Source organism: Molossus molossus, unplaced genomic scaffold (assembly GCF_014108415.1).
Source record: "Molossus molossus isolate mMolMol1 unplaced genomic scaffold, mMolMol1.p scaffold_m16_p_12, whole genome shotgun sequence".
In the NCBI taxonomy this organism is placed as follows: domain Eukaryota; kingdom Metazoa; phylum Chordata; class Mammalia; order Chiroptera; family Molossidae; genus Molossus; species Molossus molossus.
Genome location: NW_023425347.1, coordinates 9,905,151 through 9,923,334, shown reverse-complemented (window position 1 = coordinate 9,923,334; position 18,184 = coordinate 9,905,151). Strand labels below are relative to the sequence as shown.

The 18,184-nt window shown below is 39.1% G+C and overlaps 1 protein-coding gene across 9 annotated transcripts in view; it reads right to left on the bottom strand.

The window, feature by feature from the left end:
* The window catches only part of CDYL (chromodomain Y like), a 243,172-nt gene that overhangs the window by 62,090 nt on the left and 162,898 nt on the right, over positions 1-18,184 (bottom strand). For 8 of the 9 annotated variants that reach the window (XM_036257545.1, XM_036257540.1, XM_036257539.1 and 5 more), the window contains 2 exons: positions 3,478-3,734; positions 1,955-2,127 (listed from right to left, as the gene is read on the bottom strand). In XM_036257545.1, coding sequence (XP_036113438.1) covers positions 1,955-2,127; positions 3,478-3,720 — 416 coding nt within the window. In that variant the 5' untranslated portion in view covers positions 3,721-3,734. Of the gene's footprint in view, positions 1-1,954; positions 2,128-3,477; positions 3,735-15,010; positions 15,032-18,184 lie in introns of those variants that run through there. The other variant, XM_036257546.1, reaches the window with a different exon arrangement.

Below are 18,184 nucleotides of genomic sequence, written 5' to 3'. Positions count from 1 at the left end.
TAGCTTTCCTCTGCGTTTTTCTAATTCTAGCAATACAAGTCTTAGGTACTGTCAAGGACAATTCAACACTGGAGGAATGAGCTGGAATTAGGGTTGAGGTATCAACAAGATTTAGAATGGTGCTTTGGCAAATGCCTACGGGGTGAAGTGAGCCAGGACTGAGAAGGCATTGGCTAGCAAATTCTATTTTCTTATCACAGCAGATCTCCCCAAATCACAGTATTATGTGTAAAGTCAGCGTGCTCTTATAGAAAACATATAGTCACCATCTGAGGTATAATGTCTTGTACCAGAAAAATGAAAATTAAGTTCATCCTGAAAGGATGGAATAGACCTAATAATTAGGAATATCTAAAGTTGTCTTAGGGGAACGAAAAATCTGTGAAGGAATCATGTGAATGGTTAAGCAGTTTAATTCCAAACCAAATAGCCGGATGATGGTCCCACCTAGCATTCTACAAATTTGAAATTATTTAGGAGACTAGAAATAATAGTTAAGATGAAATTATAAAACTTCAAACTATTTTTCAAAACAACTACTATATAATAGCTTAAAAATGGTAATGTTAAAAAAAAATTAAGGAATAGATAATGCCCTGGAAGAATGTATATATTGTATGAGAAAACAAATAATTTTGAAAATCATTAAAAATATCATAAAAGGCCAAAGCAATGCCCAAGGTGCGGAGATCTGTTAGAGAGAAATGCCCCCTACAACTCCAGACCCACCAAAACAGAAAAAAGCACCTCCACCAATCCTGACATGCACCTGTCAACAGTTTAGGGGACCACAAAGCTGTGCTCCCAAGGTCACTGCGCTTAGGGTCTCAGCCACCTGGAGCCTTATAATTACCAAAAGAGGCTCAACTTCAACTCACCGAATACCTAGGAATTTTGGAGAAGATCCAATCAACTTTACTGACATTTTGCAAATCTGTGACTCTAAGTTTTCATCTTTCTGTAAATTACAAAGGTTCCTTAGGAGTCACTTAAGGATATGTCATTTTAGAGAGGTGTGTAGGGAAATACAATGGTCTTTCTGGTTGGTGACTGGATTTCATTCACTTTAAATAAACACAATCTCTGAAAAATTAGATACTTTAATTTATACATATAGTGATTAGCATGAAAAATAAGGGATATAAACAAAATATGTACACCTGGACATGCTTATAGCAGAATTATGTGGTTCTAGGAAAAGTTTTTTCGACTGTTATTATATAGCAGTAGAAAAATCCAAAAACAGAGAAAATAGAAATATCCCAAGTCATATAGTTAAATGAAAAAAGCAAAACAACACTGAATAATTCCATTTATTTAACAGAGCTAAAAATAAAGCTTTATTATTTGTATGTGTGTAAGGAATACATATTTGAAAATGTTTAGAAAAAGATTGGGGAAGACATACAAATGACTTGTGGTTGGGAGGTGAAAGAGAGGAAACTTACTTTTTACTCTGTGTTATATAGTTTTTAGTGAAAACTCAGGATGAATTTGAACAAGAATGTGTACTGCTTGTACTAAAAAAAAATTTTTTTTCATGTGATGTTATGAAACTATCTCATCATAAAACCTAGCCAATTTATTTTAGAGTCAGGCAAATGGTAAGTTATTATGTGAAAGAGTGAATCTTTATTTAAGGGGTGAAGACAGAACATACTCATGTTACAAATCATGTGGCTATATGCTCTTATATACTCTAACAATTAAACATTCCCTAAGAACTTCACTGGGTTTGAGCCAGCCTTGAAATCAGTTATATGCTCAAGGCAAGTAGTAATTTATGCTAGGCTCATAGAAAAGAGGTAAATTAATTAACTTTACTACTCGTGTCTCTCAGTGGAGGAGACTTACATCTCATTTACAAGCTTGTTTAAGCCTGTTCTATCAGCTACTGGTAGACTAAAAGCAAAACATTCCAACCAATGTTTTTAAAAATACCATTCATGCATACCTGATAGCTTCCGCCATTTTAGTGCTTTCTCGTTTTCTGTCATCTGTTAAACGCCGTATAAAATAAATGAAGTCGAGACCACAGCAGAAGACGCTGCCCACTGCACTGAGCAGCACGAGCTTGCTGTCATCGGCAGCGGCCGTGCTCAGGGCACTCTGGACTTCTTTCATTACCTGAAAGTCACCAAAAGTTAAAGTGGCAAAGGGTATTTTCAATACAGAATCCTAAAAGCAATTCATTATGGAATAATCTGGATCTACAGAAAGTACATTTATAGCCTAATATTGTTCCTTGTATTTACCAACTTGAAATAACTCACAAATTTCTTATTTCTGTAACCAGAGAGTATAATTACATAACTAATTATGAACAGAGTGTAGTTAGAAAGACATGCGACTCTAAGTTACCTTAACATTCTAGTCACTGTGGCTCTCAGAAGATAAGGCGAGTTACATATTTTACCCACTTGGTATTTCTACTCTTTAGACAGCAGGTGGCACGTTCAACTAGTTGCAAGAAACTAGTTCAGTTCCCTGGGGTTTTTGTCATTGTGGAACACCAGCCTGCCGCACTTGAAACAGAAATCCCAACAGCCTGGTGCTTAAGCGTATTAGATGCCAAGTATATGAACATGGAGGTCTGCTGAAGGGCACAAAGCCATCTGGAATGATCTCTGCAGCATTAACTAATAACCAATGAAGGGGCTCTGCAGTCTAAAAATGGACTGGGAACCAGCCCTGAACTGATTTGTCATATGACCCTGGCCTGAAATACAAACTTGATGTAGTTTGGTTTTCTTGTTTGGGAAAACTTGATCTAGCTGTTCACAAGTGGAAAACAAACAATTACCAGAACATAAAGGTACAGTGCACGTTAAAATACTTCTGATTTTAGATGCGTCAAAGAATTAAACCTTTGCAAGCATTAGTTTCCCTTGATCCTTGAAAGCTAAGTTTACCAGGTACTACTAGCAATGAACATGTGTTGAATTCACTGGAGATGGAAGTTCCACTTCCATGTTGAAGATTGACTGGGAATGATGGTAAAATATTCTGAAGGGGCTGGAACCCAGAGTATTTTAGTCTTGTTCGAATGAAGAACCCTTTGAGAATCTGATGAAAGCTAAAGAAGAGAATGTGCACACACACATTCTACATGTAACTTCAGGGAGGCTGGAATCTCCCGGAGACCCCGCGCACTCCCAGGTTAAGAGCTCATAACCCGGAAGCACAATTACCATCTCCTCCATTCAGAACTCTGGTTCCTGTCCCAGCCTACACCCTTGACAATGAAGACAAACACTAGACACACGCATACTGTCCCAACTTCACTGCAGTCATGAGTGTTATATGGACCAAGACTGTCACACTTCACCTGTGCTTCCTATCTCCTGGTGGTTACTATGAAACGGCCCAGAAGGAGAGTTAGAAAAAGCACAAAAAGTGCCAATTTGGCTGAGCAGGCCTGGGAAACAGGGCTTGGAGAAAAAGGACGCACAAATCGGCCCAAGGAACATTTCTCACCTCTGGATTTAGTGAGTTATTCTCTGATGATTTTGTTGATAACAAGATGTGGGTGAAGCCATCCTGCTTCCTGACGACAATATCTCTGTATCTGTAGGCACTTTCTGTTTGCCTCACACTGAAACGCAACCGCTTGTCAAAAGGCTGGTCTCTTCTGTCGTCAATAAATTTCCTTTTCCCGGCTGTTACTCCTGTAACAGATGTCTGTATGCTGGTTGTTCCATTGGCTGTTAATGCATCCATAAATGGAGATGTACCTGCCAAGAGTTTGAAATCACAGTGGTCTGTGATATCCTGCTACCAATTTCACTCCCCAGTGTCGTCTCTGAATTAGGTAAAAATGTTCCTTAAAAACTCGAGATTTAATGTTTTAATGCAAGAACATTAAAATGAGAACCTTTGGAAAGTCTACTTTTAAAGGTATTTGTTTTTCATCAAAGTCTGACAAGGAAATAACCCTCTTGCTTATTTTGCCTAAAAAAATACAGATGGAAAGGTACTTGCTGAAAATCAGCAACAAAATTTTTAAGACTTTTGAAGAATAAAATTAAGAGAGAATGGGCCTCATGAATAGTACCTATTTCAGGCTTGAGAGAAGTTGAAAGAAAAAAGGAAATTGATCCAAGAAAATATCTTACTATTAGAACTGAGGTTATCTGCCATTTCATTTTCTGAATGAAAGATCGTGCAGACACACGATGCAACCATCCATTGCTGAGGGGCTGTCCTACCAAGTGGTGCCACAGTCACCACTGCAGACCACCACCCCTAAGTGGGGCACTTGAGATACTCAGGAGTTCCTTCTAATGCCCAGGGATGTGACTACTTATGATGTCTGTCCAAGGGTCCTAGCTCTACTACATTTTCAAATGCCTTTTAATAGCAAAAGATAGCTCTCTTTCCTGCCACAAAAAAATGTTCCGCCAATGTTCCCCTCCTGTGTCAGCTCCTCAACATCAAACCTGGTTGCTGTTTTTCAATCCGTTTTAAAGATACTGTCCCCTGAATTCAACATTTATTATGATAAAGTCAAGGGTTTTATTTAATACTTTCCTAGACTACAAAGAAATGTCAGGATAAGAATTCAAGTAAAATGGAACAGAATAGAGAACCCAGAAAGTGACCCAGGATAATATGCTCAATTAGTATTTGACAAAGGTGGCAAGAGCATACAGTGGAGCAAAGACAGCCTCTTTAATAAATGGTGTTGGGAAAATTGGACAGCTACATGCAAAAAAATGAAGTTAGACCACCAACTTACACCATACGCAAGAATAAACTGAAAATGAAAAAAAGACTTATATGTGACTAGTGATTCCATAAAAATCCTAGAAGAAAAAGCAGGCAACAAAATTTTAGACATTATGTGCTGCAAAATTTTCAATGATACATCACCTAAGGCAACAGAAGCAAAGAAAAAAAATGAACACATGGGACTATATCAAACTAAAAAGTTTCTGCATAGCAGAAGAAACAACCATCAAAATGAAAAGGGAACCCACTATATGGGAGAACATAATTGCCAATGATACATCAGATAAGGGGTTAATTTCCAAAATATATAGAGTACTGACACAACTCAACAAAAGGAAGACAAAAAACCCAATTAAAAAATGGGCAGAGGACCTAAAGAGACACCTCTCCAAATAGGACATACAGAGGGCCAAGAGACATATGAAAAAATGCTCAGTGTCACTAATCATCAGAGAGATGCAAATTAAAACAACAATGAGGTATCACCTCACACCTGTCAGAATGGCTGCCATCTAGAAATCATCAAACAAGTGTTGGCGAGGGTGTAGAGAAAAGGGGACTCTAGTACACTGCTGGTGGGAATGCAGACTGGTGCAGCCACTATGGAAAACAATATGGTGTTACCTCAGAAAATTAAAAATTGAACTTCCATTTGACCCAGTGATCCCACTTCTAGGAATATGCCCTAAGAAGCCTGAAACACCAATCAGAGAGAATATATGTACCCCCTTGTTTACAGCAGCACTATTTACAATAGCTAAGATCCGGAAAAAGCCCAAGTGTCCATCAGTAGACGAGTGAATAAAAAAGCTGTGGTACATGTACACAATGGAATACTATGCAGCTGTAAGAAAGAAAGATCTCTTTCCTTTGAGACGACATGGAGGGACCTGGAAAGCATTATCCTAAGCCAAAGAAGCCAAGCAGAGAAAGACAAATACCACGTGATCTCACTTATTTGTGGAATATAATGAACTAAACAAACTAATGAACAAAACAGACCCAGAGACATAGAAGTAGGGTACAGACTGACATTCCTCAAAGGGGGGAGGGATAAACCACAGAACTTATATGCATGTATGCATAAATGATGGACATAGACAACAAAGCTGGGGACGGGGTGGGAAGGGATAGGGAGGAGGGAGTCAGTGGGGGGAAAAAGGAGAAATATCTGTAACAAAAATAAATTAATTAAAAAAAGAATTCAAGTATTAGGTACATAATTATTTTCCTATTTATATGATTTGTCTATATATTATCTAACTTGGTAATGAGTATACAGAGCCTTTGGGTAGAGGAGGAGAAAGAAATATAAGAAAACTGGATCAAGCTTAATAAAATTAGCAATGTAGACGTTCTCTGAGGGAAAGATCATGATAAAATATGAGTTGGAAACATTTCCTCTAACGTGAAAGAAAATAAGCCAAGGCCACCAGAGAAGACTCACAAAGGGACGTTTCGAGAAGTCAAATAACCTCTAGGCAAAATAATCTGACTTTCACTCAACTGGCAGAAGAAATACTTTAGTTAAAGAGTCTAAAATTTTTAAATTGTATTAGTGAATGGTCTCTCGCAGCGTGCCATCTGCCCAGGACCTCTAATCTCCAGCAGCCAGTTGTGTCTGGTTTCTAGGTACTCTTCAAGAATCTTTATGAATGATGGACCCTGAGAAAAAAAAATTCATTTGATATGAACCCCAAGAAGGAATTTATCTGTTGAGATAGAATGAAGGTCCAAATTTTATAAAAAATAAAGAGTCTAGCAACCATTTGATGACAAGGGGGCTCCCCCTGTACCCTGTATATTGGGAAGATCCTAAGACTGAACTCTTGGCTTCTGATCCTATGTCCTGCTTGGGTAGTCTGTCTGAGTCACCCACTGCAGGAAATTTTGTCTATCAATGGACTGAGACCCACCCTGTCCAATCAGAACTTGATAATTATATCCTTATTTACATTCATAATGACCAATAAGAACAGCATAATTTGGATCAATCTGAACTGTAGAAATTTGGGAACCCATTTGCACAAAATTAGACCAATTGGGAACGTGGATGGGAACTTCGTCTATAAAAGGCTCCCAACCTGGCTGGTTTGGCCCAGCAGTTAGAAAATCAACCTGTGGACTGAAGGGTCACAGTTTGATTCCTGGTCAAGGGCATTTACCTGGATTGCAGGATTGATCCCCAGCCCTGGTCAAGATCATGTGGGAGGCAACCAATTGATGTGTCTCTCTCCCCCCCTCCCTCCCTTCCACTCTATTTAAAAAAAAAAAAAAAAAAAAAAAATCAATGGAAAAATATCATCAGGTGAAGATTAACAGAACAAAAAACAAAAACAAACAAAAAAGGCAGCCTTCCCTTTGTCTCAGTGGAGTGCACTCTCAGTTTTAACTGGATGCTTTATTTTCCCAGTTCACTATTTCATCTGAAAAAAAGTCTCCCCTTTTCCATATCTCTTGGGGAATTTTGGCTTACAGTATGTATAAAAAAATAAAAATATATACATGTCTTCATCCCTCCCTTTAAAAAACACAAATGGTAGTACACAGACATAGTGTTTTTTCCTATCTTGCTTTTTTTTTATCCTCACCTGAGGACATTTTTTGATTTTTTGTTCAGATAGAGTGGGAGGGAGAAAGAGAGAGAGAAACATCTACGTCAAAGGGACACAATGAGTGGTTGCCACCCACACGACCCAACCAGGGCCAGGGACAAACTGCATCAAAGGAATGTGCCCTGAGCGGGAAACGAACCCGGATCTCTCCGGACTGCAGGCCAATGCTCTAACCGCTGAGCCAAACTGGCCAGGGCCCTATCTTGCTTTTTTATTCATTTGATATATCTTAGAAACTGTTGTCTATCAGATCATAATTTCCTTATTCTTTTCTAAAGCTGTAGAGGAGTCAATTGAATAAATGTCCTAGAATTCCTTTTACCAATCCACATGGCAATAAACACTAATATTCAAAAATTTTTTGATATCAAAATGCTGTGATACATAACCTTGGCTTATGTTATTCCAATGCTGGAAAATCTATAGGATAGGTTTCTTTCTTCTTTTTTTTTTAATTATAAGAAATTACCTTTAATAATTTTTATTTACTTATTTTCCTTTATTGATTTGAGAGAGAGACAGAAACATTGATGATGAGAGAACACTGACTAGCAACCTCCTGCATGCCCTCCACTAGGGATTTGGCCCACAACCTGGGCATGTGACCTGACCAGGAACCAAACTGGCAACCTCTTGGTGCACTGGCTGACACTCAACCACTGAGCCACACCAGCCGGGCTCGCACAGGTTTCTAAAGGATTTGTAACCTGTAGTATGTGTAATGGAAAGAGGATCTGATAAGCTATCACCATACCAGCAAGACAGGCTGAATCCTTCTGGGGACTTTTTCTCTTTTCACCTTCAACCTCTCCTCTCTCAGATCATTCCCCCTATCTGTGTTAAAAAATGTTCTCCAATCTCCTCTAATCTCAGATACCCTCTAATCTGCACTTTTTCTCAGCATACCCTCTATTCTCATGCCCATCACAGCCTGACCTGGACTATACTTGCTTTCTCCACGTCCCCCTCTGTCCATCATTCCTCAATCCAGTCCAATTTGGAGCTAGAGTTGATATGACCAGATAACTTATAGAACACAAGTGGTATGGATCATAGATTATGAACCGTTGAGCCTCAGTGCCTAGGAGACAGGGATGCCCAGAGAAGAGTTTGATGTAGCTGAAGAGAGACGAGAGGGTGATAAATTTAACTTTATTCATGATTATTATTTAGGTGAATGAAGATGCTACTAAGCCCAAAAGAGGGGGCAGGAGAAGTCAGGGTTGGAGGTAGGTACCTGGGAATTGGTGCCCAGAAACGATGGTTGAATTGAGAATAGGAACACCAAAGAGTAAGGACAGAGCCTGCTGGGGAATATTGGGGAGAGCCATGTGCAGGGCCCGAGACAATAGAGAAGGCAAGAATAGGCTTTGCAAAAGGAAGGAGAGAATGCCATGGCAACAGGATATGTTAGTAGTGGCATGTACCACAGAGGTAAAGAAGAATGGAGAAGAGGTAATGGGGGTATGGGAGGTAGGGGTGGGGGGAGATTAGAAGTAACTAATAAACTCGGGCAACTTGTTTCACTAGAGTGATAAGAGTAAAAGCCAGATTCTAGGATTCAAGGAAGACATTAAGGCTGTTCAATTAAAAAAAAATCAATGTTCAAATCAAGAATTTGTTAAAATGCTGTTTTAAGGAACAGAGAAAAACAACTGCAGGTGGGTGGACACTGATATTTAGGCGATGGCTGACAATAATGATTTCCCTAACTAAAAATAGATCACATGAGGAACAACCCTGTGTAGATACAAGCTGGAAGCCCACATGACTTTGGGGTGAAGGGTGAGGTAACAAAGGCAAAATGAGTGGAGATAGACTGGAGGCTCCAGCCTTCTTGGGAAAAGGAGGTTCTTGCAGAATACACATGCCAGTATGCTAATAACAAGTGAGAACTGTTTGGGTATTTAAGAAATACTAACCCTTAACTCCATTTTTAATTGGACTAGCACAATAAGAATGATCCCAGCAACATAAAAGAAGGGGCACTGTGCATAGGGAGTAGCCTTTCACCAGAACAAACCCCACTGGCTTTGGATTAGCCCCATCTACCCCCAAAATAACCTTGCTTCTCAGGGTCATTTCTTATTTTAAAAAGCCACACTTTCCTTTACTCTCCAATAAGTTTTCCTGGTGGCTTCCTTCCACAGAAACAGGATTTCTAGGCTTTATATGAGACTATGTATGTAGACTTTATATGAGAGTCAGAAAAAGCCTAACATTTTCTTTGAGGCAATGGGGTTCTATGGAACTGTCACTTCTGCAAATTTAGAAATGGACTCATGTGGCTCATGCTGACCAGCACTGTTGAACCTGGCCTACACCTTCCTGTTAAAACTGTACTGGCTTGGCTATAGTTCACCAAGGACAAAGTCCGGCAACCTCCCAACCTTGCTGAGAGGCTGCCCCTATACTAGAACACAGGTAGTGAGATGTGTGTGCCTTCAAATGGGTCCGTACACAGAAAGTGGTGGGGACAGAAATGATACCACCTCCTGGTCTTTCCTGAAGCTCAGTGGCCAGGGGCGGAAGGAAGCTGCAACTGCAACCAGAAGTCAACCCTCACTCACTGCCTTGACCCACCATCTCATCTCTCTCCTATGGCACTTGTACAACAACTTGCACAACATGGTCAGAATTAAGCCTCACAGTCAGCCAGCCTGAGGGTTGATCCCACACACAAATGGGCCAAGGGCAATCAAGACCCAATTACAACAGGAGGGCCCACATAACCCACACAAGGGACATTCCCAGAGTATCCCACTCAGGAGATCAAGGAAACTGCTACTGAGTCCCATAGGACCCTTACTACATGAGGCCACTTCACGAAGAATAGAAGGCATTGCAGTTCTACCTAAAATATAGAGACAAACATAAAAGAGACAGCTAAAAGGGTGAGACAAAGAACCCCCAAATGAAAGAAAAGGAGAAGATTCCAGAAAAATTGCTAAATGAAATGGAGGGAAAGCAATTTACCAGATATGGAGTTCAAATAATGGTTATAAGGTTGTTCAAGGAACTTAGTGGGAATTATAAGGAACTTGGTGGGAACTACAACAGCATGAAAAAAGAAATAGAAACCATGAACAAAAACAGTCAGAAATAAAGAATACCACTTGTGAGTTCAAGAATACACTGGAAGGAATCAAAATGTAACTGAATGAAGCAGAGGATCAAATTAGGGATTTGGAAGACAAGGTAGATAAGATACCCAAAAAGAGTGGCAAAAATAAAAAATAATTAAAAAACAGGAGGATAACTTAAGGGAACTTTGGGACAACATGAAACTAACATCCACATCACAGGGTAACAGAAGAACAAGAAAGTGAGCAAGGAATGGAAAACCTGTTTGAAGAAATAATAATAGAAAACTTCTCTAACCTGGTAAAGGAGAAAGTTACAAGTTCAGGCAGCACAGCAAGTCCCAATCAAGGTGATCACAAAAAGATTCACACCAAGACACATCATAATGAAAATAACAAACATTAAAGACAAAGAAAGAATCTTAAAGGCAGCAAAAGACAGAAAGTTACCGACAAGGGAGTTCCCATTAGACTGTAAGCCAATTTTTCATCAGAATTACTTCAGGCAAGAAGGGATTGGCATGAAGTATTCAAAGTAATGAAAAGCAAGGGACTGAAACCAAGACTATTCTATCCAGCAAGGCTATATCATTTAAAATTGAAGGTAAAACAGAGAGTTTCTCAGACAAAAACAAAAAAAGACTAAAGGAGTATATTACCACCAAACAGCATTGCAAGAAATGTTAAAGGGACTGATTTAAGAAGAAGAAATGCTCCAATCAAAACACACAGGGTAGCTGAATGGGTAAGAAAACATGCTGTCTAAAAGAGACCCATCTCAGAGTAAAAGATTCACACAGAAGGAAAATGAAATAGAAAAAATTATTCCATGAAAATGAAACAAAAAGCTAGAGTAGCTATACTCATATCTGACAAAATAGACTTCCAAACAAAGACCATAACAAGAGACAAAAAAGGGTCACTACATAATACTAAAGGGATCAATACAACAAGAAAATACAACTTTTGTAAACATGTATGCACCCAATATAGGAGAAACTAAATATATAAAAAAAACTCTTGGTGGACTTGAAGAGAGTGACTGACAGCAATACAATCATAGTAGGGGACTCTAACACCCCACTGACATCAGTGGATAAATCTTCCAAACAGAAAAGTCAACAGGGGCCCTGGCTGGTTTGACTCAGTGGTTAGACTGTCAGCCCATGGACTAAAGAGTCGTGGGTTTGATTCTGGACAAGGGCACGTACCTCGGTTGCGGTTGTCCCTGGCCCTGGTTGGGGTTGTGTGGGAGGCAACCAGTTGATGTGTCTCTCTCACATTGATGTTTCTCTCTCTCTCCCCTTCCCTTCTACTCTATCTGAAGATAAACAGAAAAATATCCTCAGGTGACGATTAAAAAAAAGAAGGTCAACAAGGAAGCAGAGGCCTTAAAAAAAACTCTAGATCAGAGGGATGAAATAGATTATTTACAGAACATTTTATCCCAAAACTGCAAAATATATAATCTCCTCAAGTACACATGAAACATTCTCAAAGACAGACCACATATTAAGACAAAAATAAATCTTAAGAAATTCAAGAAGACAAATCATATTAAGCATCAAATTACAATGGCATCAAATTACAAATCAACTAAAAGAAAAAAAAAAAACCTCAAAAATATTCTAATACATGGTGATTAAACAGTATGTTATTAAACAATGAATGGGTTACCAATGAGATTAAGGAAGAAAAAAAAACATCCGTCAGCCCTGGCCAGCATGGCTCAGGTGGTTGAGTGTCGTCCTGTGAACCAAAATGTTGTGGATTTGATTCCCAGTCGAAGCACATGCCCAGATTGCAGGTTCGCTCCCTAGCAGGGGTTGTGCAGGAGGCAGCTGATTTATGTTCCACTCTCACATCAATGTTTCTCTCTCCTTCTCCTCTCCCCTCTTTCTAAAAAAATCAACAAAAAATATACATGTATGTATATATGTATAAAACTTCCATCAACCCAAAATATATGGAACACAGCAAAAGCAGTCATGAAAGGGAAGTTTGTATCGTTACAGGCCTGCCCCAAGAAACAAAAAAGTCTTTAATAAAGTTTCTGCCCTGGCCAGTTAGGCTCAGCGGTTAGAGCATCGGCCTGCGGTCCCGAGAGACCCGGGTTCGGTTCCCGCTAAGGGCACGTACTTCAGTTGCAGTTTGTCCCCGGCCCTGGTTGGTCGTGCGGGTGGCAGCCACTCGATGTGTCCCTTTACGTCGATGTTTCTCTCTCTCTCTCCCTCCCGCTCTATCTGTACAAAAAATGGAAAAATATCCTCAAGTGAGGATAAAAAATAAATAAAATAAAGTTTCTAATAAACTATGTAATCTTCTTCAACTAAAAGAATTAGAAAGAGAATAAAAAGAAAAGCCAGAGTAAGTTAAAGGAAGGAAATAAACATAGAGACTGAGAAAACAATACAAAAGATCAATGAAATGAAGATCTGGTTCTTTGAAAAGATAAACAAGACTGATGAACCTTTAGCCAGACTCATCAAGAAACAAAGAGAGAGGACCCAAATAAATAAAATCAGAAATGAAAGAGAAGTAACAACTGACATTACAGAATTACAAAGGACTGTAAGAAAATAACATGAACAACTATATGCCAACAAATTGGACAACCTGAACGAAATGGATAAATTCCTAGAAAAATACAACCTTCAAAAACCGTATCAGGAAGAATCAGAAAATCTGAATAGAACAATAAGAACTAATGAAATTAAAGCAGTAATGAGGAAATCTCCCAGCTATCCAAAGTCCTAGACTGGAAGGCTTCACATGTGAGTTTTACCAAATATTTAAAGAAGAACTGACACCCATCTTTTTCAAACTACGGCAAAAATATCAAGAGGAAGGAAGACTTCTAAGCTCTTTTAACAAGGCCAGTATTATCCTAATTCTAAAACACTACAAAGATAAAGACACTACAAAGAAAGACAATTACCAGCCAATATCCCTGATGAACCTATTAGATGCTACATTCTTCAACAAAATATTAGCAAATTAGATCCAGCAATATATTAAAAAGATCATACACCATGACCAAGTAGGATTTATTCCAGGGATACAAGGCTGGTAATACGTGTGCAAATCAATAAACGGGATATATCAAATAAACAAAATGAACGATAGAAAGCACATGATCATATCAACAGACGCAGAAAAAACACTGGACAAAATCCAGCCCCCATTTATGATAAAGACTCTCAGCAAAGTGGGAATAGAGGAATCATATCTCAACATAATAAAGGTGATATATGACAAACTGACAGCCAACATCATCCTCAATGGACAAAACCAAAAATATTTATTTCCCTTCAGATCAGGAACAAGACATGGATGTTGGCTTTACCCACACTCTTATTCATCATAGTACTATAAGTACTAGCCACCGTGATCAGAGAAGAAAAAGGTAAAAGGCACCCCAATAGGAAAGAAAGAAGTAAAACTGTCATTATTTGCAGATGACATACTGTACATAGAAAACCCTCAAGAGCCCAACAACAAAAAAACCGTATTTAATAAATGAATTTGGCAAAGTAGCTGGATACAAATTTATCCAGAAATCAATGGCATTTTTATATACGAATAATGAACTCTCAGAAACTAAAAGAAAATCCCATTTACCATTGCAACAACAACAAAAAGATACCTACAAATAAACTTAACCTAGTAGGTAAAAGACCTGTACTCAGAAAATAACAGGACATTGAAAAAAAAAAATAGAAGATACAAACAAGTGAAGCAATACTGTGTTCATGGATCGGAATAATTAACATAATTAAAATGCACATACTACTCAAAGCAATATACATATTCTATGCAATCCCTATGAAAATACTGATGGCATATTTCACAAATCTAGGACAAATATTCCCAAAATTTATATGGAACCAAAGAGGACCCAAAACAGCCTCAGCAATCTTAAGATGCCGCACAGAAAAAGAAACCACCAACAAAATGAAAAGGGAACTCACTGTATGGGAGAACATATTTGCCAATGATATATCTGATGAGTTAATTTGCAAAAAATACAAAGAACTCATGCATCTCAACAAAAGGAAGACAAACAATCCAATTTAAAAATAGGAAAAGGACCTGAATAGACACTTATCCAAAGAGGACATACAGGTGGCCAACAGACATAAAAAAATGCTCCACATCACTAACCAGAGAGATGCAAATTAAAAGTACAATAAAGTATAACCTCACACCTGCCAGATTGGCTACCATCAATAAATCAGCAAACAAATGCTGGAGAGGGTGTGGAGGAAAGGGAACCCTAGTACACTGCTGGTGAGAATGCAGACTGGTGCACTTACTGTGGAAACCCATATGGACTTTCTCCAAAAAATTAAAAATGGAATTGCCATTTGACCCAGTGATTCCACTTCTGGGAATATATCCTAAGAACCCCAAAACACCAAGCAGAAAGAATACATGCATCCTTGTGTTCACAGCAGCATTATTTACAGTAGCTAAGATCTGGAAATAGTCCAAGCGCCCATCAGTAGATGAGTGGACAAAAAGCTGTAGTACATTTACACAATGGAATACTGTGCAGCTGTAAAAAGAAGGATCTCTCACCTTTTGTGACAGTATGGGTGGAAGTGGAGATTATTATGCTAAGTGAAATAAGCCAGTCAGAGGAAGACAAATATCACATGATTTCACTTATATGTGGAACCTAATGAAAAAAATAAATTGACAAAATAGGTCCAGGGGCATGGATGCATGGAATAGACTGACAGATCTCAGAGGGGAGGTGTGTGTGGGGGAAGGAAAGAGATTTATGCATATATGCATAGTCCATGGACACAGACAATAGTATGGTAAAGGCCTGGGTTGGGGTGGGTGCTGGGCGGGGGGGGGGGGGGGGAGATAAGCGGGGGGGGGGGATGGAAGAGATCTGTAATGCTGTCAATAACAACAACAACAACAACAACAACAAAAAAAAAATCTATATTGGCTCACTGATGCCATTAAGGTCCCTGCTGATTTCAGACCCTGTGATCTTATCACATGCATCCCATTATGACTCCTGAGATCCTCTGTTATCCACTTATGGGTCTATGTAACATCTAACTGTGGCCTCCTTAGGTAGAGAAGTGTTCACAGCAGGACTGAATCTCAAAATCAAACTGCCAACACTGAGCTAGGTCCTGATCCCTGCCTGGCATGTGAAATGGCTGGTTTCTTCTGCTCATCTGTATGGCAGATCAAATGTCACCTCCTCAGAGAAGCCCTCTTGAACCTACATATCCAATGTGGGCCCCTCCCTACCACCATTTCACATTACTCCTTGTTTGTTTTTTGTAGCACTCCTTACCAAAGTTATATCTTTCTCACTTGGTTTTTATTTATAGTATATATTGTCATACTCCAAACAGCTGAATGAGAGCAGGATCCCTGTCTGTCTCATTCACCAATGGGTCTCTAGTGCTTAGAAGACATAGTATTTACTGAATAAATGAATGGAAGGGACCATAAAGTCCCTTTAGTCCAGTTCCCTCCAATTAGAGATGAGAAAGTAAGAGGTCTGCTGAACGTCACACAGCTGATAACTCGTGACAATCTGGGGACAGTAAGTGCTGCATTATAGAGCAAAATCAACTATTAATGACTAAACTCAAAGGTAAAGACTGAAAATTCAGGGGAAAATATCCTCTACAATTTAAACTGTGTGAGAATTCAGTGTGACTCACCAGACCAAAAGCACCAGAAAACAAAGAAGCAAAAGTTCTCTCAGTGAACTGACAGTTCCTTAAGGATATGAATTCAGAAACTATAAAATGCTTTCCTAGGATTTACTGGCATAAACTTAAACAAGGAAAAAAACACAGTTTACTGTCTCTCCTAATAAATGGGTTTCTTCCAACATGCTTGAGAGCAAAACTGATACCCTCAAATGTATTGTTAACCAGTTAAAATTCACTGCTTTAAAAGCATCTTTTCTCTAAAAATAAAATGTGCCTTATGCTTCCAACCACAAGAGGGACACAGTATCTGGATCTTCTCACTTACCAGTGAGAACTAGAAAACTGAACAATGGCCATGGAACCACCATTTCAGACAATGATGGACAACAGGCAGTGTAGGACCATGCTCCCACAGTGAAGGGGAACAACCAGGGTGAGCCCAGAAATCCACTGGCTTTCTGCCTGGAGGCCATTTCCACACTGTAGTGCAGGGAGGGGAACTCAGATATAGCATACAAAAATGCTGAGCTGAGAAGACAGGTTGGACATGAGGAGGCCCAGAAGGCTATAATTTATGGGACAGGGTACTAAAAAGGGAGCTACACAGAAAGTTCCAGAACTGCCTAGGAATCCACTTGAGTTGAACAACAATCTAAGTATGCACAGGGTGAAATCAACAAGGCTCGGCAGAGAACAATTACCTGTTGAATAACTGCCAGAGTTCACAAAGCCTGGAAACCCTTACCAGCCAGAGTGGAAAGACTTCACTGAATACCAGGGCACTGGGTAGAAAACCCAGATCAGCTACTAGCTAGATTATAAAGACTACTCCAGAACTGCACTAACATAACTTAAAAATAAGCCTTGAAAGGGTCAAACCAAGCCCTGGCCAGTTTGGCTCAGCAGTTAGATGTCGGCCCATGGACTAGAGAGGCGCGGGTTCCGTTACTAAGGGCACATGTCTCCGTTGTAATTTGTCCCCAGCCCCGGTTAGGGTTGTGTGGGTGGCAGCCAGTCAATGTCTCTCTCTCACATCGATGTTTCTTTCTCTCTCTCCCTCCCACTCTATCTGAAGATAAATGCAAAAAATGTCCTCGGGTAAGGATGGAAAAAAAAAAAAGAAAGGATCAAACCAATATGCAAGCAACAATGCCAAAACAAATCTAACACTTCAAAAAATATACAGTAAAATCCAGCACTCCAACATGTAAGAGTCACAATGTTTAGCAATCAAAACTTGCTAGACATACAAAGAAGTAGGAAAATAGGACCCATAACCAATATTAAATCAATCTATAGAAAGAGATCTAAAAATGAGAGATGAAAGAATTATAAAAAGGACATTTCTACACTGTTATAAACAACCTCAGTGTGCTCAAGGATTTAAAGGACAACATGAACACGAGGAAATGAAAGATTAGATATAAAAATTTCATTGTGTATGTTTAACAGGCTGGATAATACAGGAGAAAAGTTCAGGACTTGAAGACATATCTACAGACTCTATCCAAAATGAAGCAAAGAGTGAAAACAGAAAATACAATGAGTACAGCCCAAGTGCTCTATGGGATAACACAGTCTATCACATGTAATTTGAATCTGAGAAGAGATATGTGTTTGTGTGTAAAAAACATCTGTAGAAAATAATGGTGGAAAGTTTCTGTAATTAGTTGAAAACCAGAAGCCTGTATATCCAAGAAGCTTAACAAATACCGATCAGGATAAACACAAAGAAAACCAAACTATGGCACATCATAATCAATCAGCTGAAAGCTAATAAAATTAGAAAATCTTCCAAGCAGGGAGAGAAAAAAAGACATAATAGATACAACATCATTAGAACTGTGTATTTATCTTCAAAAGTATGCAAAAGAGAAGAAAAAGAGTATGTGTAAAGTGCATGAAGAGAAAAGTCAACTTGGACATATAGTATATATATGTAGTTTTAATATCCTTTAAGTCCGGCCCGTGTGGCTCAGTGTTTGAGTGTCGACCTATGTACCAAGAGGTTTGATTCCTGGTCAGGACACATGCCCAGGTTGGGGGTCGAATCTCCAGTAGG